We start from the raw sequence: 27,156 nt of genomic DNA on the forward strand, positions 1-27,156 counted from the left end.
GTTAGCCCAGGGCCAGTCTTCCTCAGGAAAAAAAAAAAAAAGGATTGGCATGGATGTTAGCTCAGGGCTGATCTTCCTCACAAAAAAAAAAAAAGATTTCACTTGATCCCAAATTCCTTGGCTATAAGATTTATATTAAGACTTAGGAGAGAATGCAATGGTATTGCTCCTTAGTTACCTCTCTTCTGTGGGGCCATTGAGAATTCACCCTTCCTGACATTACGTAGGAGTAAGTCAGCCGGGCTATTTTGTCCTCATTGAGTTCAGAGTTGAAAAGTTTGCCATGTGCTGCTTGTAGGAAAAGCTTCAATTCTGCTACAAATTTTGGCTCAGGCCCAGGTTGGCTGCTAGCCCTGAAACAGTAAGAACCACAACAATTAAGATTCATTGAGCTCTTTTCGCTAGAAACTGTGCTAACCATTTTACATGCATTATCTTACATAATCATCACAACAAGCACCTCTAAGGGGTAGGTTATATTATTATCTGCAATTTACATAAATTGAGACTTAGGTTAAGTAAATTTCCCAAGATCATTTAGCTAAAAAATGACAGAGTTGGGATAGGAACACAGGTCTGTCTGACTTCCTATAGCACAGTTGGCTGATTTTAGAGCCTAGGACCAGAACCAGTTCTACTAGAATATCCCTAGAATAGAATATCTAGGTTCCAGAGAAAGTTATCATCTACCTACCTCCCCTCTGCTTTGGGGTTGTCTTTGGTTATTGTGACAAGAAACTTCAAGAGCTCAGAAATGAGTTGTTTTTTTTATTGTGGCAAAATATACATAACATAATATTTATCATTTTAAACATTTGTAAGTGTATAATTCAGCAGCATTAAATGCATTTACAATGTTGTGGAACCATCACCACTATATATAACCAAAACTTTTTCATCATCCCCAACATAAAGTCTGTACCCATTAAACAATAACTCCCCATTTTCCCTTCCCCCTGCCTCTAGTCAAAAATGGGTTATTGGCCTGATGCAGACTAAGGCCAGCTCTGGCTTCTGAACTTTGGTGCTGCTGCATCCGTTTACACATCGCTTAAGACAAGTAAGCTTTCAGGAAGGTGGAGGTCAGTCAGTGCGAAAGGAAGTGAAGGAACACCCGCCTGTCATATTTACATGCAGGTCAGGACGTTTCCTACATACTATCTCATGTAAAGGGACCTAAACTGAGAGTCATTCCGTATCCCTTGGGGAGATGTTTGCAGTTTTGGTTTCAGTACTGGCTGGGGATTATGCAGGGAGGGAAAATAAACAATTATGCCATCCCTCAGTGCACACAAACACACAGCCAGGAGCCAACTGCACTGTGGGTAAAATGACTCCAAAATTGTGTGTAATGAGTAGGAAAAGATTAGAGACAGCTCTTGCTATGCTGAAAATTGACATTAGTGGAGGGAAAAAAAAACTCTTTACTAGTCGGCCTAGGAGGTCTAATTCGAGCAGTAAAAATATAAATAAATAAATAAAAGCATGTCAAGATGGTATTGGTGCTTTTTTTCCAATGAGCTCTATCTGGCCGGAAGGCTATTCAGCATAATGCAAAATTAAATTATAAAAACTGGCTGAATATTTAGATGGAAGAGCCATTTGGAAGCAGTTTATTTAGACGAACCGGCAATGACCCACAACAGGGAGACATCAAGCGTGAAATTTACTAGAAATTAGCACCAGGGTCCCAGCCTCAGCATGAATAGCTTGATAGGATGCAAATCCCAGTGATATTAAGCTGCCTCACTGCTGGTGCTACAGGGTCACTCTCAGTTGGCTTTTCATGTTATACTTATTATTTTTTCCTGGGACAGGTTATAAATAACAATAAAAAAAACATTTATTGAAAACTTTAACTGGAATGAAAGTCTATTTTAAAGTCTCTGATTTACTTGGATGTAGAAATACAGAGTCGGCCCATCATAATGAGCTCACAAGAAACATTACGTGTATGCAGTGTGTGTATGCCTAATGTTTACCTTCAGCTTCTCACTGATAATCTCGCCTCAAGCCAATGAGATCTGTTCCAGTTTCGAGATGGGGCACTGTACCACACAGCTCCCTTGCTTGGTACACATGGCTGCCACGGTTTATCCATGTTGTGTGACAATGAAGACCCTAGGCAGGGGTGGTGCCTGGGTGCTGAGAACACACTGTGTGATCACCATTCATGCAGATGTGCCTTGCTCAGAATGCTTAGAAAGCTCCGAGCTCCCGCCTCTTTGATGAAGAACCTATCAGTATTTTCCATTCCCAGCTGCATTTCTCAGGGCCTGAGAATTGACAGTCAGCATAGGCATGGCTTAAAAATTCCTTAGACTGATTTCTGGCCTAAACCCTGGGAGGCCCCTCCCCTGCTACTCTTGGCTGTGGTTTTGCTATGTTTCTTAGCTGTGAAGGGATTTCAGACAAATGTGTGTCGGGTTGTTGCCAAGTGCTTCGACCTGCCTTTCAAAATGTATGGTTTGGGGCAGCTATGATTTAGAATGAGCATGTTGTTTGTGGAGTTTGTGTGTGGGTGTGTTTGTTTATATTTGAATAGCTTTTGTTGCTTTTTGGTGGTTGGATTGGGGTCTCTTGGTGTTCCAGGTTAGATGGAGGTATTGTTTTCAGTCCTAAGCTTGTCAGCTTTAATGAAGCTTGATGCCCCTTTTCTACTCGTGGTCTTTCTACTCACGGAGCCTGAAGATAGTTGTTTGGCCATCAGCTCCAAGCCCTTCACATAGCTGGTAGCATCATCAGTATACTTGTTAACATTTCTCTGCATACCAAAAATCCAGGCAAAATTTAGAAATAGTCAATCATTTATTCAAGTCTCTTTTTTGGTTTGTATTTTACTCAGTCATTGTATCAGATGCTGGAAGGATTACCTCAGCCCCATGCTCTTTCCTAGCAATAAGAATGATGAGTTAAGAAGGAGGTAGTAGAATGTGGACTCTAGAGCCAAAAAGATCTGGGTTCAAGTCTTATCTCTGCCACTTACTCAATTACTCAACTAAACCTCAGTTTACTCCTCTGCAACTTCAGTATAAGAAGATGATTTTTTCTGATGATTCAGTGATTTGTATGTGTGTGTATGTCATCACACCCCCTGGTAGGCAGTAAGCTACCTGTGATGATGAAAAAGAGGGATCAAAGTCCATTCCACAAAAATAAAACACACACATACTCGACTTTATCCCAAACACACTGTTTGCATGTACTGTGAAATCAAGTTTTTTTAAATTAAATAAATGGAACTACATTTTAAATAAAGTCCCCTTCTTTTTGGAAGCTGGGTCTGTTAATCATAGAGAGTACACAGATAGATTTTGATGTAGATATGTCTTTAATAAACAGAAGTGAGTGAAGAAGCTGGAAACTTTGTCTTCATTTACCTCTAACTTTTTCCTTTTTTGTGTAGAATGACTTTTTTTGTACTGTTTTCTGCTATTTTATATTCTCCTTTTATCTGTGCCTCGCATTTCTTCTCTGTGCATGATATTGTTGAGGACCACTCCTTTCTGTTACTTGTTCTGAGACTGTACTCTTGGAGCACTGAAAAATGTACTAATTACACAATTATTTTATTATGTACCACTGGTTGAAATATCCACTAAAGAATTAATTTAGTTAAAATAATTTGAACTGAGCAATTATTTTCATAACCACAGAATTAGTGTAAAGCGCTTAAAGTCCTTTATTCCCTGCTCTTCATACAGCAGTTGTGTAATTAGCAGTAAATTTTTTTGGTCTTTGCTTTCCTCCCAAAGGAATAAATGTCTTTGCTCTGATCATATATGCAGAGTATGTGACCATACACATTCCACGTAGAGTAGCACGTTTTTCCTGGAGCAACTTCTGAATTTTTAGAATTTCTGAAGTCTTCACAGACCAGCCAGGTTGGGGCAATGGAGAAAGGCATCTGCCTTGCAGTGGACTGTGCTCACTGATGGTTTGTATGTATAAGGCCATTTTTACTTTGGAGAAGGTGGCAGTTTAGTTTGTCAGTAACTACAATGAAAACATTTTCTATTTGGTTTGCTCTTAACTTACTGAAAAATGCTTCTTTGCTTTGGATTTCCAGAATTGATTTATTCCAAATTGAGATCTTCTCTTTGATAGGAAAGTTTGAACACAGTTGAACCTGTTATTTGGTGTTTAGAAAGGATCCATTGTAGTTCCACTGAAATACTCATTAAACTTCTGGAATCATGAACCTAAAACTTTAGCAATGTTTAGACTTCAGTGAGCTAGGAAATGGGAAGAAGTCATAAATTGTTGGGAAATAAATAACTGATGCTGCTTTCCAAGAACTCGCTTCATTTATGCATCAGGAGTCCCTTTTCTTCAGGCTTCTCCTGGCCTTGGAGGGATTACAAAGTATACTCTTTAGCAGAATGAAGAGGTAGTTCCTCTTTTTATGTGGCTATGTGAAATTTCCAATAAACACATAAGCACTGAAAATTTTTTTCTCATTGATACCCTGATGAAAATGCAACTGTTAAAGAATTAATTTGTTTTTCTTTCTTTTTATGTTCTTTCCAAAGTATTTATGCGCTCATTCATTCATTCATTCATTCAGCAGACACCTATTGAGGACTAACTATGTTCCAGGCACTGGACAGGACACTGGGGATACAAAGAGGAAGATGCAATTTTTGAAGATAAAATTTTTGAAGGATCCATTTCTATTAGCTGCACATTTTAAGAGCTTATCATATGCTAAGTATCCTGAGAAGAATTGAAAAGAGCTTGAATAGTTCCTTCCTTCAGAAAACTTAATGTAGTGAGAGAGATCACATATTGACGTGAAAAATACTCAACGGTTGTAGAGCAAGTATGAATTAATGTGGTGAAACCTGAGTACAGAAATTCAGGGAGGGTATAAAATGGATGTGCAATCCATAGGGCCTGCACACTGTATCTTATGAAAGACGGTGCACTTCTCTTGTGCTTTTGAAGATCCCCTGGAGTCTTGAACCCCCATACCTGTCACCTCTGCCTTGAGCAGCCTCCTCATCGAGGCAGAGTGTGCCATATAAATATTATTTTCTGTGTGTGCCATGATGTGAACAATGTTTGGAAGCTGTGATTTCTAGTTTGTCTCGTTCTCCATAGATATGTACGACCAAATGCTGAAGTTTGGTGCTTACATCGTGGATGGCTTACGGGAGTGCTCTCAGCCTGTGATGGTTTACATTCCTCCCCAGGCGGAGCTTCGGGGTGGCTCCTGGGTGGTGATTGACCCCACCATCAATCCCCGGCACATGGAGATGTACGCTGACCGAGAAAGCAGGTAACGCTCCTTCCTTATTTCCATTCACTGCCTCTAGGGATCCTCTAGCTGTTGGTTTCCTCCTGGAGAACATTACCCCAAGAGAACTTTATTTGAATCTGTCCATTCCCAGAGGGCTTCAAAGTCAGAAAAATAGGCTTTCTAAGTAGTGTCTGCTGGCATGAGAAGGAAACCAGGCTGGGGTCAGGCTTTCTCAGTGTGATCCCTCACCCCAGACTCTTGTATCACGAAGTCCTCTAAACCAGTCACCCCCAAACTCAGAGAGATTCTCTCCTCCTATTTGTTGTTCAGACATGCCTATTCACTATCTCTTTCTTAGGTGTGTGGCAGAGGGAGCTTAAAGCTAGTTAGCATGGAAGGACTAAATTATTAGTCTGGAGTTCTGAGGTCTTAACCCAGCTCTGCCACTGACTAGTGAGGAACTTGGAACTTACTCTCCCTGGCTGCTTCTCCTTGTCTATAGAACAAACTGAGGGGTCATTGAGGTGCCCCACAGCACCTGCATTCTGTGATTCCAGACCAAAGCTTCTCCCTCAGAGTCCAGCATCTCTGGCATTCTAGGAAACTTGGACAACAACTGTGTTTGCAGCATCCAAAGTACTGCAAGAGAAAGTCCCAGGCTTTTGTTGGGAGGTGGTACCTGAAAATACTTAAGTAAAACAGATCTAATCCAGCTTCCTTTCATAATCTGTTTTCAGCTCTTTCCAAAGTAGGTAAATTTCACATCATATTTCCTTGACATTTTCCATGCCAATTCCTGTATCCAGTCGTTTTATTAGAGCACCTGTGTCTCTCTTTTCCCAAAAATTTCAGCCTCCTACTTCAAAATCTGCTTAGTAGAGCCCAGTAGTTTTATTGTCAAATCACTAGGTTAGCATTCTATACTTAGGAATTTATTAATTTTAAGTCCTAATCTAGCCCCTGATCTGATATCAGATCAGAGACAATTCCTCTGCAGACTTTGGAACAAGACTGTCTGGTTTCAAATCCAACTCTGTCACTCGTTAGACTTGGACAAGTCTCTCAACTTCCTGTACCTTAGTTTCCTCAGCTGTAAAATGGGGATAATAGTCCCTTACCTCATGGTGGATGTAGACTGGGCGTAAGATTGTTGTGAAGATTGATATGTAAGCGTTTAGAACAATACCATGCACATAGTAAGCATTAGCTATAATTTTTTAAAAATGTAAAAGTCTATTTTTTTTTTTTTTTTTTTGTGAGGAGATCAGCCCTGAGCTAACATCCGCCAATCCTCCTCTTTTTTTTTGCTGAGGAAGACGGCCCTGGGCTAACATCCGTGCCCATCTTCCTCCACTGTATATGGGACGCCGCCACAGCATGGCTTACCAAGCAGTGCGTCGGTGCGTGCCCGGGATCCGAACCAGCGAACCCCGGGCCGCCGCAGCGGAGCGCGCGCACTTAACCGCTTGCGCCACCGGGCCGGCCCCTAAAAGTCTATTTTTAAAAACTTTTTGGGTATTTAGGGTAAAGTTCCTGGTAACAGAACATCATTAGTATGCACTAGAAGTAGCCCTGAGACCTTTCACTTTCCAGCAGTAGGCAGAACGTTTTCTCTACTGCTTGGCCCGGCCTAGTGTGTCTGAGTCCTCCTGGCAGACTGAAGCTATGTGTAGGACTGACGAGTATCGACCTCTCTCTGTATGGCCTAGGTGCTGGAGGTTGTTCCCCGGCCACTGTGCCTACATCATCATTTTTTTTTCTGGAAAATAATGGATTCCTGTTACCCTTATCAACTATAGGGGGTGGAATCTGTATTCTTCTCCCTCTGACATGGAAGTAGACTGGTGTGGTAATGAGAATTATTTTAATTGCTTTTTGCCAGGCCTTTCTCGTACCTCACTTAGACACTTCTCTGGCATCTGCTTTTCTCCCTGGGGTTACTTCTGTGAACGATGGGTGGGCAAAACCATAATGAAGCTATTTACTGGTCCACAGATTGTAACTGGCCTCATTCTGTTGTCTCCTTCCTTTAAAGTACCTCTATTTTTATTTTGTTTTCTTTTCTTTTCTTTCTCTCTGATCCAGGGGCTCGGTTCTGGAGCCAGAAGGGACAGTAGAAATCAAATTCCGCAGAAAGGATCTGGTAAAAACCATGCGTCGGGTGGACCCAGTCTACATCCGCTTGGCTGAGCGATTGGGTATGTCTGCTTGTCCTCCTGGCGAATCAATGAGCCGTTCAGCTGATTTGTAATGAGTGCATTCATAGGCCAGGGGAGGAGGCACTGAAGCATTTGATCAGATTCATGATAGTCTTTATTTACTGTCCTCTATATGGTAAGAACCCTGGTAGAATGAAATAGTGTGTATAATAGGAGGGAAAGTGGGCCCTAAAAAGCAAAGGTCACCTGATTTTTCTTCTGATATTTCCTTATAGTTCAAATAGCCCATCTTTCTAGGCTTGTGGATGTCCTTGTAAAGAGTGATTAGCTAGAAGTTGCTGTTGGAGGCAGGCTAGTCAGGCAGAGAATATGCTAGACTTAAATGTCCTGTTTCTGCTTGTCTCTTTGAACAAGCCTGCCTCATTTCTGAGGGATGTGAGTGTCAGTATCATGGGATAGAAAAGCTGGAGACTACCCAGGCGGCATTCTGGGGCCATCCTGAGCTAGAGAAATGGAAGTAAAGACTGTGCACTGTGTGCTTCCAAACAGAGGCTGCAGCAGCCATTGCCTTGGGAGCCTCTGCGCTGGATGCTTCCAGCCATTACTCCATTGCTCATTTGTTTTTGGAGCTTTTGGAAGGCACTTGCAATTGGAACATAGGACTGAACTGTGGGAGCCCTGTGTTGAGTCCAGAGTCTGAATGAATTTCAGATTCTTTTAAAACACTGATTTTCTGCCAAGGTCTCCCATGGAGTGCTTTGCTATGTTAGTAAAGATAATCGCTTGAGGCTCTTTTGTTTGCTGGTTTGTCTTGGTTTTGTTTTTCTAAAGGAACAGAGAGATTGTCTTTAAAAGGTAGTGAAACTCGGTGAATGGAAGGCGTAAAAAAGAGAAATGCTAGCTCATTTATGTTCCAAATAGCAATTTAATTAATAAAGTACCATTTGTAGACGCTTCTTATCCTCACCATCTAGAGACACAAGAACTTCTGAGTGTTTGTCTGCACTGTAGAGACTGCCCATCCTGGCGTTTAGAACCCTGAGCCAGGTTGCCTGCCAAACACAGTGACTTGGGTTACAATAAACCTAGTTTGTGTCCCATTGTTCGCCATTAGGTAATAAACACCAATAGCTCTAACCCACCACAGCCTGATCCTTTTATGGGAAGTGCACACATACAACAAGAAATTGGCAGACTTGTTTCTGAAATCTATTGCCACCCAGAATTGTTGTGGGTTTTTTCTCTTTCTTCTCCAAAGAGGATAATTACTTCTGACCAACCCCATACACTTTAATTAAAGTAACTGCAGCTCAAGATCAAGTTACTCACAACTGTACAGAGAAAGAGCCCTGAAAGCTTCAGCCACTGATAAGCATCTCACTTAGATGGCTCATAATTGCTCTCAGCATCCGGCGATCGTTGCTGCTGTTTTTACCGCTAATTCTGTACAAAGGCAGCAATGCCACAATTGCAGGACACTGCGAATTGCATAATTTTCTTTTTTTTTTTTTTCCTTTTTTTTTCTTTTTTGCTGGTTTTCTTTCTGGCCAATTTAAAATTTGTCAAAGTCGGTCTTCTTCTGGATCACTGCCCTTTGATATTTCGCGCACTCCATTTGCCACAAACAAGCCGCAGGGCCACAGTTCATGCTGACTCCAGCAGAAGCAGAGAGAGCTCCATTTATCTTACACTGCCTGCTGAATTCCTACTCATTAACTGGGGGTTCACTGCCTCTTTTTAACCCCCCAATGGCTGTTATCATCCCTTCAGAGTAACTGGGTGGTAGGAAGAGGGATCCTCTCTGACATCTGTTTGCAGAACAACTGGATGGTGAGGGGTGTAGCCCTGAAGCTTGTGTCTCTTGAAGGAAAGTGATACCACTCCCACCTTCACCCAGCACCTTTTAACTTTTCAAACACAGGAAGGGGAGAGGGAGGAGACTCCCGAGTGATGGTTGTTTAATCATTTGTTACAAATCATCTCATTATCAATTTCCTATCTGCACTGAACAAAACCATATTTATTTAACCTTGACCAAAATGGCACTAGAGAAAGAATCCTTAGTCTGCTCATGTGAAGATTCTTAGTCTGCTCATGTGAAACAGGCTCTGGCCCAGGGCAGCTTGGGAACATGAGCAGTGGATCTGGAATAAAATAACTGTACAAGTCTTGGTTATGTTGGTGCAGATAAACCGTTTAACTTCTCTAAATATCAGTTTCTTCATCTAAAAAGTGGGGATAACACCCCCACCTAGCTACTGTGAGGATCAGATGAATGTGCATTTGCTTCGAATCTGTGAAGCATTTTTCACACATGGGGATTGGCATCATTTCCTTTCCGTCTTAATCATTAGAAGAAGTAGATGCCACGTTTGGTATCAGGCATTCTCTGTGGCTGAGGTCCACTTTCAGAGCAAGTGGTATAGGAAAGGAAATGTGAAAGAAACAGCGGTGGTCTTGTCCCTCAGGCGTTTGCATCTCTCAGGGAGATCATACACATACACCCAGGCGTGTTTGTGACACAACAGATCAGCAGGGATGTAACAGAACATGCTCTGAACCCAGCTCTTTTTGGGTTCACATTAGCTTTTGGCTCCTTTCTCAATGCCTAGAACCAAAGACTGCCGAAATCCTTCTTCACAAAGTGGGTGAAAATGACCTTATTTTCCAGATTGGGAGATTGAGGCAAAAAGAGGAGTTAGGTAAATCATCCAAGATACAAAGTTAATAATGTATGTCAGAGCCCAGATGGAATTCTGGTTCCCCGTGTTCTGCTTTTCTTAAGATTTCCTCAGATTTTACCTCAGCTGAATACTGAGCCTGATCAAAATTAAACAAGAATTCTTTCCCTTTGTGATCTAAAGCCAATTCCACTGAGAAAAATGTGATTTAGGAGAAAGCCTGTACGAGTGGAGGTTATCTTGGGTTCCCAATCTCTTTCCCAATCAGCCTCTGCACTGGGGAGCATGCTGTCAGATCACTTAGACAAACCAGTGCACAACAGATTCACTGTGTTCAAAACATAACTGCAGGGCTGGCCTTGGCGGTTAAGTGCGCTCGCTCCGCTACTGGTGGCCCGGGTTTGGATCCCGGGCGCACACCGACGCACCGCTTCTCCGGCCATGCTGAGGCCGCGTCCCACATACAGCAACTAGAAGGATGTGCAGCTATGACATACAACTATCTACTGGGGCTTTGGGGAAAAAAAGGAGGAGGATTGGCAGTAGATGGTAGCTCAGAGCTGGTCTTCCTCAGCAAAAAAAGGAGGATTAGCATGTATGTTAGCTCAGGGCTGATCTTCCTCACAAAAAATAAATAAAAAAATAAACAAACAAACAAACAAAACATAACTGCTGTTTATTCTCTAAGGATAATGAGTAAAATTTAATTTCTGAACGGGTAACTTCATCTCTTTCATAGTTTTTATTTTTTAAAATGATCTTTTGTCATTTTATGTAGTCTGGGTGAGAGGTAATGCGTTACTGGTTTGCAGTTCTGTGATTGCGACCGAGAGTATGAAAATGATACCTACACTGATTCCTGACAGAGGTAAAGGGAAGAATTACCCCAGAAAGAAATGTGATGTTAAGCCCCAATACCAGAGTCTTGCATTGCTGGACCAGTTCTGCCCCTGGATTCTCAGAACTAGAGCTCGGTAGAGTCCGGGCAGGGAGGATAATATCCTACCATTTTGGTTGCCTTAAGGAAATTAAATTCCTTCTCTGGAAATAGAGCCCCAGCCCTCCAAGGCCTCTTTGTGTCTCTCTGGCGTCCTTCTACCTCCTCACAGGGCCAGGAGCAGGGAGAGTGACTATGGAGCGGGACGGCCTCCTAGCCTGGTCTCTTGAGTGATGTGACCTGAGGTCCCCTCCTGGATCCTTACCCTCCTCTTGTGTTCAGAGGGAAGTGACAAATCAATTTAGATAGAGAACTGTCCAGCCCTAGTGTGAAGCAATTGTGAGTTCCCTATTGTCCCTCACCCTCAATACAAAGAGTACCCGGGCAAAGGAACCACTTAGTGGAACTTTATTCTGCTCCAGACACACATCTTGGCCATGGCCCTGTTCCCAGGCAGCTGGGCAGCCTGCCATGCAGCACCTCGGCTGTGCCCTCACGGAGCATGCTCTGGGAGTGGTGGTCTGACACAGGCAGAGGCAGCCCTGGCTGAGCACTGCTGCTGGCCCTTCCAGGCCTACCCAGCATGCAGCGTGCCTTCTAGCCCAAGGCACCCTGGGTGCAGATGGAGTATTGTGGCTGCAGGTGAGGATAAATGTGTCTGTAAAAATCTTTGAGAATGCCTTCCTCCCAGGCCTTCTCTTTAGCAGCCAGGATGACAGGAAAAGGACACTTCCTTGGATTAAGGGGATTCAGGGGTTAAGCTGCTTTTCTGGCAGAGGTGATCAAAGTATCTGAGCTGTGTGTGTTCTTCCATCTCTTGTGTCCATGTTCAAGATGTTGTAAGCTGAGAAGAGCCAGAGTTGCTTGTTTGAGGCAGAAAGCAGTGTCCTTACCTGGAAAGTTGAGACTAGGAAAGAAAGAACTTCCAATACCCGTGCCTGGGAAGTGGCTTCTGGCCTTCTCACCTGTTGTACCTGGAATATCCTCACTGGTGCTGTGGCCACTCAGGCACTGGGCTCTGTGGTAGGTAGGCCAATGAGAAATAACATAAGGTTTTCCATCATGAAGGTAGAGATTATGGGATCTCCCTTAAGTTAGCAACAGCTTAAAACCCACCTCATCACAGTGATTCAGAAGCCCTTTGGCTTGATGTAATTTAGTGCAATAGTGAAAACATCTTCTGGGAAGGAGAAGGGGTCGTTTTGGTCTGATCCATTACTCTGTATTAATAAAAGCACCTGGGCTTGCCTCTTCCCAGGAAGCAGTGATTCACAATTCTGTCAGGCTGGAGAGACCTGGCAGGCACTTTGTTAGCCTGAACTTGAGCTTCTGCCTGCTGAAGGCTGTCATCAGAATATGACTGAGAGACCCTGTTCCCCACTTGGCCCCAGCTGACCCAGATCCCTGTTCCTCGACCTGCCAGACCCTGGAGAGCAGCTTAGGGGAAGGAAAATAGTCAAGACTGTGAGGCTTATTGCCACTAGAATTCAGAGAATTCTGTGCTGTTTCCTGACTCTTTTTGTGGGATGTTTGCATGGGGCCACAGGGGACAGGGCTGCAGGGGGAGTAATATAATTTTTTATTCCTATTTGGAAATCTCTGGGTTTACTGTAATGATTTTTTAAAATATGAACAGCAGAACACTAACACCATTGCAAGGAACCTTAGGGTTAAACATCCCTTGAGAGGATTGCTGTTAAAATCAATATGCAAATGCAGTTGTATTTAGATAGGTATGGCCCCCTTTGAAGAAAAGCAGATATATGAAAATAGGATTTTAAAAAAAACTAGATACATTGAGAGAAATTATTCCCATTACAAAAGGATTATTTGCTTTACCAAAGGATTCACTGCAGGGTTCCTTCTAAATAGCTCCCTTAAGGCATTTAAAACAGGATCTGATTTACAGAGTTTTTCAAGAATGCTTTTGTGTATAGAAAGGCATACCTGTTATGGATACAGAAATAGTTTTGCAGGGTTTTTTTTCACCCTGTCTTACTGTCTTTATAGAGAAATTTCTTTCAGCATAGAAACTGTGATTACATAGATCTTTTAAACAGCTACTTGTGTTTGTACTTCTGAATCTTAATAGGATTCCAGTCTTTTTTATGCTGATTTTTCAGTCTCAAGGTTGAGGTATGGTGTGTATTCTTGTATCTGAGGTTTTTCAGGAGCTTAGTGGGGCAGGTGGTCTAGTCCTTTTCTTTAGCTGCGTAAGTATTTAACCAATCAAAGCAAATTGCTTTCTTAAGAGAAAACTTTAATATCATATTCTTTTATAAAACATTTTTCCTGTTTGCCAGATTAGGGTTGCTGTTACATAAGTGAGAAACTGAGCTCAGAAAAGAAAAGAGGTTTCTGCAAGGTCACCTAGTGCCTTTGGCTGAGCAGAGAATTTCCACATATCAGTCTGGTTTTTATTCTAAGCTTTGAAGGTCTCACCCTCCCCCAAATCCTCCTCCATAGGGTGCGGTCTGCTCATCCACAGGGTAAGGCTCCTCCTCCTGCCCTCCCTGAGTGTCATGGCTGGGTACACAACACCTCTTGCTGCAGAAATCAGCTGTCTCCCCGGAAGCTTCTCTTCACCTTTGACCCCGTGGAGGAGAGATGTGGCTTTTCATTATGTCCTGGCCCTGGGAACACCGGACAGGCTGCTGCCCCATGGACACTTGTGGGTCAGTTGAACTTGTTTCATTTAAAGAGCACGGGCTCTGAAGCCAGACTGCCTGAGCCCTAATCCCAGCTCCACCATTTCCTATTTTTGTGGCCTTGGATAAGTTACTTCACTTTTTTGTGCCTCAGTTTCCCCATCTGTGAGGTAGTGATCTTTTAGGGTTGTTGTGAGGATTAAATGAGATGAAAAGTACTTAAACAATCCTCTTGGCACATGGTAACATCTCAATGTCAGCTCTTATTTGATGAGACTAGTAATACCTCTTCTGTATTTAACTCTTTACATTAGGGCCGGCCCCGTGGCTTAGTGGCTAGGTGCGCGCGCTCCGCTGCTGGCGGCCCGGGTTCGGATCCCAGGCGAGCACCGACGCACCGCTTCTCTGGCCATGCTGAGGCCGCGTCCCACATACAGCAACTAGAAGGATGTGCAACTACGACATACAACTATCTACTGGGGCTTTGGGGGAAAAATAAATAAATAAAATCTTTAAAAAAATAAAAAATAAAAAATAACTCTTTACATTAAAATTTTTTAATTATAAGGTTGGATTTTTAGGATTTCTTGGGGACTTTTTATTTGGGGAAGGAAGCGATGGTAGTAACCTACCTTTCTTCCCCTATTTCAGCCTTTTCCTAAAGTGGGATTCTAGAAAAGAATGACTTTTCTCTGTGTAGCATATTCTTAAACACACTCACACACACGCACACACACCGACTTGCTTTCCTAAAAACCCTGAGGCCCTGCAATCTGGCTAGAAAAGAAAGAAAACCATTCCAAGATATTTAATTGTACAGGGAGCTTACAGGATTGATCGAGAGCTTAGCTTTTTACAATAGTCCAGTGAATAAGAAATGCTCCTGACAAACGATCAATGATAGGATAATCACTCTTTATCCCCCTCCTCATTCTTACCTTCTTTCTTTCAGGAGAACAGGGTTCAGAAGTCAAAAATCTTTATAGACGCCGCTTTTAAATTAAGCAGAAAATAGACATTGACATATTTGTTAATCTCCCCTAAATCATTACCGGGCCTGGCTGCTTTGCTGTACAAGGAGAGAGGGGCCCTCGGTGTGCTACACAAGGGTCTAACTAGCTTAAGAGCAGCCTTTTATTTTTAGAAAACAAAATTTAGAAAACCGTTTTTCTTCCCCCCCTTAAAACAAAGCACACAAATCCTTGGCTTTCTCATGTGCATTTAAAAATACATATGTTCTCTATTTCTGTCTTTTCCTTGCTTTGACGCTTTTTTGAGGTAAGTCTTGAACTGTGATCAGAGGCATTACTGAAGGAATCAAACAAGGTGGCATTCGGGAAAATGATCTTCCTAGTCTCAGGAGGGCCAGTGTTTATTTTGTTATTCTTTCAAAGCTCTAGAATAGCTTGATTGGGTGGACAAGACCTTTCTTAGTCCAGGAGCCAGCTTCCGCTGTCTCTCCAACTTGGTAAAGCTAAGGCCTTGTTCCCAGAGTGCTCTGCTCCTAAGTCCATAAGTCCCTCCACCACCCCTACCACCCGTCCCCATCTCTCCCCAACCCCATCCCCATCCCTGCACCCAATGCTGAGCCGTGCTCTTAACTCTTCTCTAACAGAATGGACCAACTCTCTTCTCTGGCCACTGCCAGGACACATGCTTGGCTACCTTCAGTACCATTTAATGTGGAGGAACACAGGCTTTGGAGACAGCCAGATCCAAGTGTAAATCCTGACTTTGCTACTTAAGAGCTGGATGCCATTGGGCAAGTCACTTTACATTTCAGATCCTTGGTTTTCTCATTTGTAAAATAGATACCCTGTCTGTAAGGTTGGGTCTTACAAGGATTAGAGATGATGTATGTGAAGCAACTTGGAAAGTGCTTAGTAACATGGAGGTATTCAGCTTGGTAGCAGTGTTAATAGCTGACCAGACCTAGGTCTGAATTGTGCACGGTGACTTAGGAGCTCTGTGATCCTGAAAGCGTTGAGTGTGGTGCCTGGCACATAGTAAATTGCCCAATAAATGGTATGTGGTGCATATGTCGGTTGTTTACGCAGAGACAGAATGTTGGAAGGTTCTGGAACTCCCTATTCAGCCATATCCACAGTCCTGCCATCCCTTGCCCCCCAGCACGGCTGTGATTTTACCTACTGTTGTGTTAGTTCTTGGTCTCACAATAACAGGAGAAGCTACCCTTAAATCTTGGGTCTGACCTATAGAATGGGAATTATTGGAGATATCGTCTTGGTCTCAGTTGTGGAATGGGACTAAGATGGAACTTCAGCTTTATCAGCCAGGAATTTGCCATCATCATTTAGCCTTTTCTGAAATTAAAATGATCCTACTGCTGAAGCACTTGTCCTCTGCCCCAAGTAAGCAGGAAGAGACAACGTAACATAGTGTTCGGGAGCCTCGCTGCTGCACTTGAGTCCTGGCTCTGCCCCTTTCTAGCTTGTGACCTTGCTAAGTTACACAAATTCTCAGTGCCCCAGTTTCCTCACCTGTAAGATGAGGACAAAAATTAGTCTACTGGTGGTGAGCACGATGAGGTCTATTCAGAAATTGACAAATAATAATGTACACCGGAAATTACACAATGTTATAAACCATTATGATCTCAATAAAGTAACTGAAAACAAAAAAAAAAAGAATACCAACCTCATAAGCTTGTAAGGATTAAACGAGGTAATAGATATAAAGCACTGAGAATAGTGCCCAGTGCCCTGTAAATATTAGCTTTGATTATTGATGGTGTGTATTGGGGAGCCAGGAAAAACATTTTTTTTAGTTTGGCTTATTTTTTTAACTTTCTTTTGATATAATTTCGCAGAAAAGATCTAAGAATAGTAGAAAGGACTTCTGATGCCCTCTTCTCACATTCACCTATTGTTAACATCTTGTCCCATTTGCTTTATCATTTCTGCATGTTCGTGTGCATGTGCTCTCTCGCTCTCTCTCTCGCTCTCTCTCTCGCTCCACACATACACGTTTTCTTGGAACCATTTGAGAGTGATCTGTGGACATCATGCTCGTTTATCCATAAATATTTAGTGTATGTTTCTAAGAACACAGACTTTCTCTTACATAACCACGATACATTTATCAAAATCAGAAACTATAACGCTGATACAATACTGCCTAATCCATGATTCATATTAAAACTTTACCAACTGTCCCAATAGTGTCCTTTATAGCTTTTTTGGGGGAGTCCAGATCTGAGATCTAATCCCAGACCACACATTTGCAATTTGTTGTCAAATATTTTTAGTCTTCTTTAATCTGGAATAATTCTTTGGCCTTTCCTTGTCTTTCATGATCTTGACTTTTTTTTTGAAGAGTACAGGCCACGTTTTTATAGCATATTCCTCAATTTGGGTTTGTCTTATATTTCCCCATGGTTAGATTCAGATTATGCATTTTTGGCAGGAATATTGCAAAAGTGATGTTATGTCCTTCTCAGGACATTCATATCAGGAGGCACATGATGTCACTTTGTCCTGTTCTTGGTGATGGTAACTTTGATTACTTGTTTACGGTTTTGTTCAGTAGGTTAATCCACTATAATGTTACCATTTTCTCTTTTGTAATTAATAAGTAATTTGTAAGGAGATATTTTCCGACTATGTAAATATCCTGTTCCTCATCAGCTTTCACCCACTGGTTTTAGTATCCATTGATAATTCTTGGCAGAGTCAATTACTGTGATGGTGATAAAATGGTGATTTTCTAATTCCATCATTCCTTCTACGTCTATTAATTGTTATTCTAGAAGGGAGAGCTTTTCCTTCCCTTCTCCCCCTTTTAATTATTTATATTGGAATGGACTCACAGGTTCTTACTTCATTCCATAAATATTCTCTCTATAATAAATATCATTATCCTATTTTGATAAATCTGATGCTCAAATTATCCAAGATTTGGCCAGTGGAAACACCTTCGAACTGGTCCTGTGTCCTTTTAACATGTCCCAATCATTTTTTGAGTGCTTCCTTGCTTTTTGTGACAATATTTTCCAGGCTCATCTTATATTTTTCCTTATATTCAGCCCTAGAATCAACCATTTCTCCAGGGAGTCTTGGTTACTTTTACTGGAGAAGGAAAAATGTTTGCTTCCCTGTCCAGGGTGTTATAACTGAGACAGTCTCATCTCAGAAGAAACCAGTCGGCCCTCCTCCCATCAGTCTAGGCAGATCCACACTAGAATGAATGGGCCTTTATCTTACCCCGTAGTGTGGGGCCCAGTGCTGTCATGCTGCTGAGGTGTCAGGGGCACAAAGCGATAGGTCAGTGATTGCCTTCTATGAGAGAGCCCAAGAAAAGATGGCCTTCAGCACTCTTCCTCAGTTTTAAAGTAGTGATGGGTTTAAAAATAATAATAAAAAAAGAGGTGGAGTTGGGCATCCAAAAACCTCATAAAAATGAAACTAGGTACTCAAGTTACATCCCTGTTCTATTAACATGTGTTTATGTATAATACTTATGGCTCACTCAGCAGCCCAAGGCTGTTTATGGCATATGATTCATAGTGGCATAAAAGGCAAGGCCTGTTCCCAGACAAACATGCTTGAAATAGACCTTTCTCTTCTGCATCCCATCACCTGTGGTCATGTATTTATTTGTCAGCTTTGGTGACAAAGCACTTCAGGTTGTCCCCAAAACCAGGGACTATCACCTATTGCTCCTTCCCTTAGACTTACTCCTCCTTACTAGGCAGGCAGCTAAATTTTCAATATTGATCGCAAGTCCCATTCTAAGAGTAATTAGGAGGAAAAGCACAACATAGCAGCATCTCTACTGGGACACTATTGACTGGCAGGGTGTTGGTGGGGGGGTGGTCCTCCTTGTTATAAGGAGTTCCAAAGGCTCCTATCTGTTAAGTGAGGATATTGTGTGCTTTATAAGCTCAGTGATCTACATGGGGTTTGTGAACTGCCTTTTTCTTTTTTCCTCTTTCTTTTCTTTAGCCCAAGAACTAGAATGTCTTTGTCATTGCCGTAAGGGGTTGGCTCTGGCAGTAGCAGCTCAGGTGGGAGACTAGGGGCTGGCTAATCCACTGATCTAGCGTGAGACACATGGATCTGGCTCTAATTAGATTGGATTCTACTAGTTGCAGGTTAAGAGTATCCAAAGCTGAGACTAGAAGCTGTAGAGTAAAGCAGTTTACAATTTTAGGAGTCATTTGGCTCCTTATCAAGTTAGGTGGGTAACTGGTGTGGACATGAGGAAAGGAGCTGCTGGTTCGTGCTCGGAAGCATAGGGGATGCTCTCCTACCATATCCACACTCGGAATACTCCAGCCTCTCTGATGCTGGTCAGCAGGGCATGGGTGTGGTGTCCTTCATGGGAAAGGAGGGGCCTGGCTGTCAGTCAGTGAAATGATGAGAGAGACAGGCCCCAGGTGGTTGTTTGCACGTGCTCAGGGAGAGGCCTAGGGAGAGGGACTCAGTCCCATGGCTGCTTTCATAGTTGTGACCTCTACAGGGAAAGGAGAACATGTGGGCTCCCTGTGGCAAGGTAAGGACAGGTGTGGCATCTCGCGGAGTCCAATTACTCAGCAAAGAGGTGGTAAAGACAATGGAGAGCCAGGTCACGGGGAAGGGGGCTGTTTCTCAGCAGAGAAATTCCTGGTCACCACAGAGTGTGACGGTCAGGTTTATTTAATTGCAGGCACCCCAGAGCTAAGCACAGCTGAGCGGAAGGAGCTGGAAAACAAGTTGAAAGAGCGGGAAGAATTCCTAATTCCCATTTACCATCAGATAGCCGTACAGTTTGCTGACTTGCACGACACACCAGGCCGGATGCAGGAGAAGGGTATTATTAACGTAAGTACAGTGGTTGCCACTTCTGACTTTTTGGAGACCCTCGAGCGAGCAGGTGTATGTCTCATGCACACAGGCTCACAAGCAAGGAGCTGTTAGGGCTGGATCAAAACAGCTTGTGCAGATCTCACACCATTTTCAGTTTTTGTCGAGAGACTTTTCCCTTTCTCTGTATCCATCATCATCCTAAAACAACTTACGATTTAGGTTACCATGGACTCCTCAGGAGGCAAGCTCCATTTTACTGGTGGGAAACTGAGTCACATGTGCCTCCACTGGGGACAGCTGCCCAGGTGGTCCTCAGGCTGTACTAGTGTCACAGTTCCAGCAGCAGCTAATTCACGTTAGATCTGCGTGCAAGTTGTTTGAGCCATCTGCTCAGAACCAATTCCTCACTCTCTGGTTGTCTGGGAAGTCACAGCCCCTTCCCCAGAACATTTCAGCCTTGGGTGGGGTTAGCATTAGCCAGGCCCAGTGCTGTGCACAGTGCTGTGGTCAGCAGAACATCGGGGCTGCTTTCTGAATGGGGGAGACATCTGCAGGTGCTGAGAGCCCGCGGCCAGCTCTTGAACCTCTGAGGGGCTTGCTGGAGAGACGGTTTTTGTGCCTGTGGCGTTCCCTCTGGACTGGGCACTGAGTGGGGATTAGGGCTGGGGGTGACTAAGTTTATTCTTGTCTGTATGTAGGACATCCTGGATTGGAAAACATCCCGTACCTTCTTCTACTGGCGGCTGAGGCGTCTCCTATTGGAGGACCTGGTCAAGAAGAAAATCCACAACGCCAACCCCGAGCTGACTGATGGCCAGATCCAGGCTATGTTAAGGCGCTGGTTTGTGGAAGTGGAAGGAACAGTGAAGGTAGGTGGGTGCCCTCAGAGGAGCCTTCAGGCTGTGCTCCTCATCCTCACCTGAGGACTGCAAGGCTTGTCATGTAAGAGTCCCCAGGCCTCTAAGGGCAGGAGTAGAAGGGAAGCATATAGGCCCGACCCCTATTTCCTCCCTCTACTGTAACAGGTCATGACAACTTGTTAGAAGAGGTGGTAGGGCATTTTTTTGCAGCTCATTCTCTCATTCAGCAAACTTTTTTTTAATACTTACTATACACTGCATTAGACCCTGGGGACCTGGCAGTGACAGAGGCAGACGTTTTTCCTGCCCACACAGAGGTCACCTTCTAGAGGGGTAGACAGATTAGCCAAGAGGTCACACGTACAACCGTGAGGCCGATGTTAAACAGAGCAAACCCAGGACATCATAGAGCACAGAGAAAGGACACCTGACCCACTCTTTGGGAAGGGGGAGGAGAGTGTAGGAAGACTTCTAGAAGTGATGTCTCAGTGGAAACCTGAAAACAAAGTAGGAATGAACCAGAGGAAAAGGTTGGAAGGAAGTAGGGGGTAGGAGGAATGTTCCAGGCAGAAGGAACAGCATGTTCCAAGGCCTGATAGCAAGAGTATTGTGCATCTAAGGTAAGCAGATATTTCAGGGTGGCTCAGAGACTGGGATCGTGCAGGGCCCTGGAAGCCGTGTTGAAGGATTTGGACTTGGTCCTGAGGTCTGTGGGAATTTTAGCAGCAGAGTGACATGCTGTGATTTGTATTGTTAGAAAGACCGCTCAGGGGGCTGTGTGGAGGGTAGAATTGAAGGAGACAGGAGCAAGAAGCCTAACAGGAGGTGATAGTAATTTAGGCAGTAGGTGCTATGACCACAGCTAAAGATCTTCTGATTTCAAATCTGAGCTGGAAGGAAATGTTCACCCTGCCTGCAGGGAACTATGAATCTGGCATCTTCTTGAGGTGGTCTCACAGAGATGGCACATGCCTTAGAGCAGTGACCCCGCTGAGATGGATTGCTGGTGCAGTCGCCCCAGGGCTGGGGATGGGGTGGGTCTGAGGCCAGGACAACCAGGCACCAGCATGGGCACCAGCATTTGCCCGTGGAATCATGGACTGCACAAGACAATTCACAGAAGGATGAGAAGGAAAGCTTAGAACTTTTATTTCTATTTATTTGTACTAAGAAAAAGGAAGAAATTAACCTTTATTAGTAGTTAGTATATGGGTTAAAAGTAAATCATATATGTCATGTATACATTTCGTAGAATATTGGTAGTATGTGCTGGAAATACATTTGTCTCTTTTCCTCATAGATATGTGATCAGAACCATTTGGTAACTACCAGGTTAGACTAGTGAGGGAGGGCTGGATGGCAGGCGCTCCAGCCTCTTCCTGGGAAGTGTTGCCTAAAGTCTCTGCTGACTGTTCTCAGGAAGGAATGCCAAGATTTGCCATCAATTTTAAAGTCAGTGAATCAGGATGCTTCTAAGATTCACCTTTGTGTTAAGTCTACCCATTTCTTTACGACTGAAAAGCTTCTTTGGATAAATATTTCAGATGTGCAGTGGGGGAATGCAGCCTTATGTGACACTTGGTTCAGGTTAAGGTCAGTATGTGGCATCATAATTGAGTGAGACAATTTTGTCAGTGGCTACTAGCAGCTTCTAGTGGAATTTGGCATTGAAAGTCACGCAAGTGTAAAATAAGAGGTTGTTCTCCAGTTAAGAGTGGCCGGCTAGGTAAATGGAGTGTGTGTGTGTGTGGCCAGGAGAGGCCCGCACCGCCTTCCTGGCACATTAGTCACTAATGGACGTGCACGGCCTCAGTAGGCACAAGGATGAGGAGGAGGAATAGCTTCCCTCCAAGCATGAAGTGAGTAGATAGGCCCTTCAGTTGCTCCTTAGCATCCTGCTCCCAGGGAACATTGTCTGGAGAAATAGGTCATTGCCATCTCTTATCAATGGAGAGAACAGTTCACTGCATGTGCACAGACTCCTGGCTGGAAATCAACTGCAGAAGACAACCCCAGCCCCATAGCTCAGGAGGAGGCTGCCTGAGGCATTGGGAACCAACTATACCCAAGAACTGAGGCTGTTTCCCTGGCCCCCTGTCTACAAAAGACAGCATTCTCTTGAGCTCTTAGTCCGGGAAGACAGCTGAGGAGAGAAAGGGAGGGCAGGTGATCCTATGATGTGGCTTTGAAACCTCCTTCCATGTTCTGCAGGCTCAGCAGGAGCTAGTTTAGTGAGGGGTGGAGGATAAAATCGGCAGCACCCTTGAGAGAAGGAAGTGTTGCAGCATTCAAAGCCGTGTGTGCCGCCTCTGAGGGGCTGACAAGGAATCTGCTTGGTGTTTGGGAATGCCTTAAGACCATCGCTTTTTTTTGGTCCTTCAAACAGTGATAGATACTGTGTGCTGTGTCTCTCAAGTGCAAAGACTGGCTGAGTCTAGACCCTGGCTTTGCACCAAGAAGTGACCCTTTAATCCTTTTGTGGTTAATGGTAGGGAAAGACAGTCAGTGATAGGCATCTATTAGCCATGCGGTGTGTTCTTTTTTCCCAGAGAATTTGTTTTTTTAATCTTAATCCTGAAAAAAGAGATTCTGGGACAAAAAATTCGAAGACTCGGTCATATTATATAACTGAGCAATGTAATTCTTTTATTTCCCTGGAGGAATCTGTTACCGTGAGTTATGGGATTCTGTTTGAGTCCACTGGGACAGTCCTAGTGTAGGAAATAGTAGGGTTTATGGTTCATAGTTTCACTGCAGGCAGAAGAAAAGCATCACTACAGTGCCCTGAAAAAAATAACTAGAACTTAGGTTTAAATTGGGTCGTTTCATGGGTGTATTTTCTCTCTTGATTCTTAGATTCACAGTTTAAGGTATGTGGTTTTTCAAACAGACTGATTTTTTTCCCCTACACCCCAATAGTAGAAATTGAGATTAGAACTGTGTGTAGGGCAATGAGAAGAACATGGGTTTTGGAATCTCACAAACTTTTTGGATCCCAGCTTTGCCATTTACTGCCATGTACATATTGTTTAAGCCTCCATTTCCTCGTGTGTAGAAGGGGGATAATATTTCACAGGGTTCAGTGAGTTTTAAATGGCATGATAAGTAAAATATGGAGCACAAGGTCTGGCACTCAGTAGACACTCAAATTATACCAGTTTCCTCCTCTTCTCTCAGCACAGCATGTTACAAGGTAAAAAATAAAAACAATGTAACAGAAACTAAGAGTTCAAGATGTGTAACTAACTTAATGGTCTTGGTGGAAGGGAGGTTGATTCCATGAGCACAGTAGATTCTTGAATTTGGCTTGCTCTAATTTATCCTCAACCTAGGATGCCAGAATGCAGTCTCACTGTCCAGATATCTACCCATTCACTCTTATTTTGGATTTCCAAATGAGATGAGTGGTCATTGGAGGCCATTGTGAGGAGGATAGAGGAAAAAGCACCGTTGGTAGGGTCGTTTGATTTCCACTGTCCCCAGAGCCTGGCCTCAAGTTACCCGTAGACAAGTCTCATCCACCAAACTTCTGATTTAGGGCCAGGGAGGGAGGCGGTGAGGCAGAACCTGGAAAGCATTGCTTGGCTCTGGGTGGGCCTGGGACTGAGACTGGAGTGGCTCTGAGAAGATGGGGGTCTAGTGGGCCACCCCAGCTCATATGGCTATTTGCTATTGTACCCTAAAGTCTCAGAAAAAATCACATTGCTGGAGGTGTCTCCAGGCAGCTTACAAGGTGAGTTATCTGTATAGGGCATGGTAATCAGGGCTCACATCCATCAGGCTATGCCCTGGTCACTTTCCTGGCCCTGCTATACCATTGAGTAAGGAGGGCTTAACAGCTATCCGATATGTTAGAAATGAAACTTTCCAAACAGGTCATTTAGATTTTCTAAGATAGACTAAGATAGACTAATTACTACATATAATTAGTGAGGCTGAGTAATGTCAGAGATACTTATCTATGATGCAGAGAGAGATAAAGTGTCTGCTGAACTTATTGTAAGGCCATTGTTGTGATTTTTTGGGGTTTTTTTTTTTGTGAGGAAGATCAGCCCTGTGCTAACATCTGCCAATCCTCCTCTTTTTTTTTTTTTTTTTTTTGCTGAGGAAGACTGGCCTTGGGCTAACATCCGTGCCCATCTTCTTCCACTTTATATGGGACGCCGCCGCAGCATGGCTGGCCAAGCGGTGCGTCAGTGCGCGCCCGGGATCTGAACCGGCGAACCCCGGGCTGCCACAGCGGAGTGCGCACACTTAACCGCTTGCGCCACCGGGCCGGCCCCTGTTGTGATGTTTAATTACCGATATTCTGTTGATACTAAAATGTTCTGATTGGGATGAGTGTCAGACAGGTGACATGAGCCCAGGCCTATCATGAGGTTCACAGCCCAGCATTTCACACTTCTTTAAAATCCACACTGGAACATGAGGAATAATCAGCTACATTTTCATAATTTTAAGGAGGGAAATGATAATGCCTTTTTTTTCCTGGGAATAGGGTTGGCTCATCCTTCTGGATGGCTGGAATGATGAGTCTTGCAACTCTGTTCTACGAGGAAAAACAAGGAAGTGTAGATGCCCCAACTTGGTGAAGGAAGTTAGCTCACAACAGTATATTAAACCTTCTCAGGTCTGTTGAGAAAAACCTGTGGCACTGTGATTGCTTGAGTTTGTTGATTCTTGCTAAAAATGCAGTTGACCAGGATTTGCGACCCCTGTGCCTTCACGTACTCTGCACTGTGGTCTGCACTTTACTGGGGTCTGACTTGGTGCTTGTCATTCGGTTGTACTTTGAGTGAACAGCAAATCTTTAGAGCAACAACTCTAAAACTTAGAATGTGTTGCTCTAATCCTGTCTGAGAAATTTTTTAATATTTAATTTAAACACCTAGCATATTCTGTGGCTGCAGGAGGAGAAGGCAGAAGAGTTTTCTCTGGAGGGTAGTTGGCTTTCAAGTGTAGTGTCTGAGCATCGTTAGAAGTAGGCATCTCGTTAGCTAATACATTACACCAATCAAGGAGAGTTATCTTAAGCCACAATTAATCTGCTCCCTGGCATATGTTGATAGGAAAGCATCATGCTGTTTCTTAATTAAAAGCAAACGGATTAAAAATGATTAATAAGAGTATTAAATATTCTCCTAAACTAAAGGCTTTGGGATTCTTGGGTAAATCTAGTTTTTTTTCCATTCTGAAACCCAAGAAGCATTCATTGTTTTATTTTTTCCTACTCTCAAATCTTCCTAAGTAGGGGCATCCTCAGAAGTCCTCAAGCCATGGAGCAGAAGTTTAAATTACCAGTGATGGAAATGGAAATGTCAGAGTTCAGGTGGCAGTCGTCAGGAGTCCAGGTGTCTCCATCCCTATGTGGGGTGTGCAGGAGCTGGGACGCAAGAGCAAAGACAACCACATTGTGGGGATAGCTCACCACCCACCCCCCTTGTCAATAAAGATTCCTGTGGCTCCTCTCCTTCAGAACAAAACACTTCCCTGCTGTTTAGCCTCAGAGATGTCAGCAGTCCTGACCGAGGCACAGAGAGGTGGGAAGGCTCACTCAGGTTTGCGCTGTCTTGGCCACACCACCCTGACTAGGAGAGCTGATCTTTTCATCAGTGATTACAGGCAAATTTGGGGCCAGAAAAAGAACTGGACAAAGAGCTAGGAAAAGCACATCCTTAATCCTGGGGCTCCTTAAGCCTTCAACTGTGAAGGACTCCTTAAGAACTGTTAGAAATGTGGAAGTCAATTATATGACATATAATAAATAACCAGTCACAGCTAACTCGCCAGCTAAGTTAGAGATGGGGAAGTGAGAGTCTGAAAAGAGACAATTATTTTTAAAGGCATGAAATAGAAAGAAAACAGCACAGTGCCCAGTTTCTTACTGCATGATGCCTCTTGAAGGGTGTGATGAAAATGTTTTCTCTGTGCCTCACAGGCCCTGTAGTCACAGCTGTGGCTCTGGTGCCTTTGCTTACACTGTACAGGTTTCCTGAGCCATAGCTCAAGCCTCAAAGCCTCTGAGAGTCCCTAATGCACCCACCTATTAAATTACAGCACCAAACTCATTGTCATTCTGACTTTGACTTCGTTAGTGATAACAGAGAAGGATAGTGCACCTTTAAATGACGAGCTTTGTGTTTAATTACCCAAACAAAATGACATAAATATGAATGAGCCCTAATGGTGGTACTTGGCTTTCCGGAAACCATTAACAAAACGATTCCTAAATGATTTGTAAAGAAAATGAGAGAAGAGAGCAAGGAGAAGGCTATTAGGTTTCTAACACACTCCTGAATTATTATGTAGTCAACTACCTAGGTAATACTCAGCTAAATGATCTTGAAAAAAAGGAGGCGAAAGGTGGTTTGTTGAGACTTTCAGGGTTATAGACGTCTTGACCCTTTGGAATACTCTCATAGAAAGTAAAATGAGGGGTAGGTTTCTGACCTGGTGGCTCTCCCCTAGCGGCAAGCCTTCCCTCACATCAGTCCCCCATCCGTGCCGTGTTGAAAGGCTTCCACCACCAGGCAACTCATCTGCCAGGTCTGGCTAGGACTAGAGACTTACATTTTAGGAGTTGTGTCTCAGTTCCTCAGAAAGCACACGTTTCATTTTTAAACCACCAAATATACAACCTTTCTTTCTCAATCAGCACTTTACTAAGAAATTTGGGCTTTTAACTATTTCTTTCAAATCTGTCTGGTGATTAAATTCTCTAGGCTTGGTGGAATAAGTAGAGACCTAGAGTGACAGGACCAGAGTCAGAGTGTGAGCAGTGATGCCTCTGGAGGGAAGGCCCAAGTGGATGCTTGGAATATG

The 27,156-nt window shown here is 43.5% G+C and overlaps 1 protein-coding gene across 11 annotated transcripts in view; it reads left to right on the top strand.

Moving 5' to 3' along the window:
- Window positions 1-27,156, top strand: part of ACACA (acetyl-CoA carboxylase alpha) — a 277,171-nt gene that overhangs the window by 245,069 nt on the left and 4,946 nt on the right. For all 11 annotated transcript variants that reach the window (XM_058560445.1, XM_058560443.1, XM_058560444.1 and 8 more), the window contains 4 exons: window positions 5,104-5,281; window positions 7,328-7,440; window positions 19,335-19,489; window positions 20,173-20,343. In XM_058560445.1, the coding sequence (XP_058416428.1) occupies window positions 5,104-5,281; window positions 7,328-7,440; window positions 19,335-19,489; window positions 20,173-20,343 (617 nt within the window). The remainder of the gene's footprint in view (window positions 1-5,103; window positions 5,282-7,327; window positions 7,441-19,334; window positions 19,490-20,172; window positions 20,344-27,156) is intronic.

This window comes from Diceros bicornis, chromosome 18 (assembly GCF_020826845.1).
Source record: "Diceros bicornis minor isolate mBicDic1 chromosome 18, mDicBic1.mat.cur, whole genome shotgun sequence".
Lineage (NCBI taxonomy): Eukaryota > Metazoa > Chordata > Mammalia > Perissodactyla > Rhinocerotidae > Diceros > Diceros bicornis.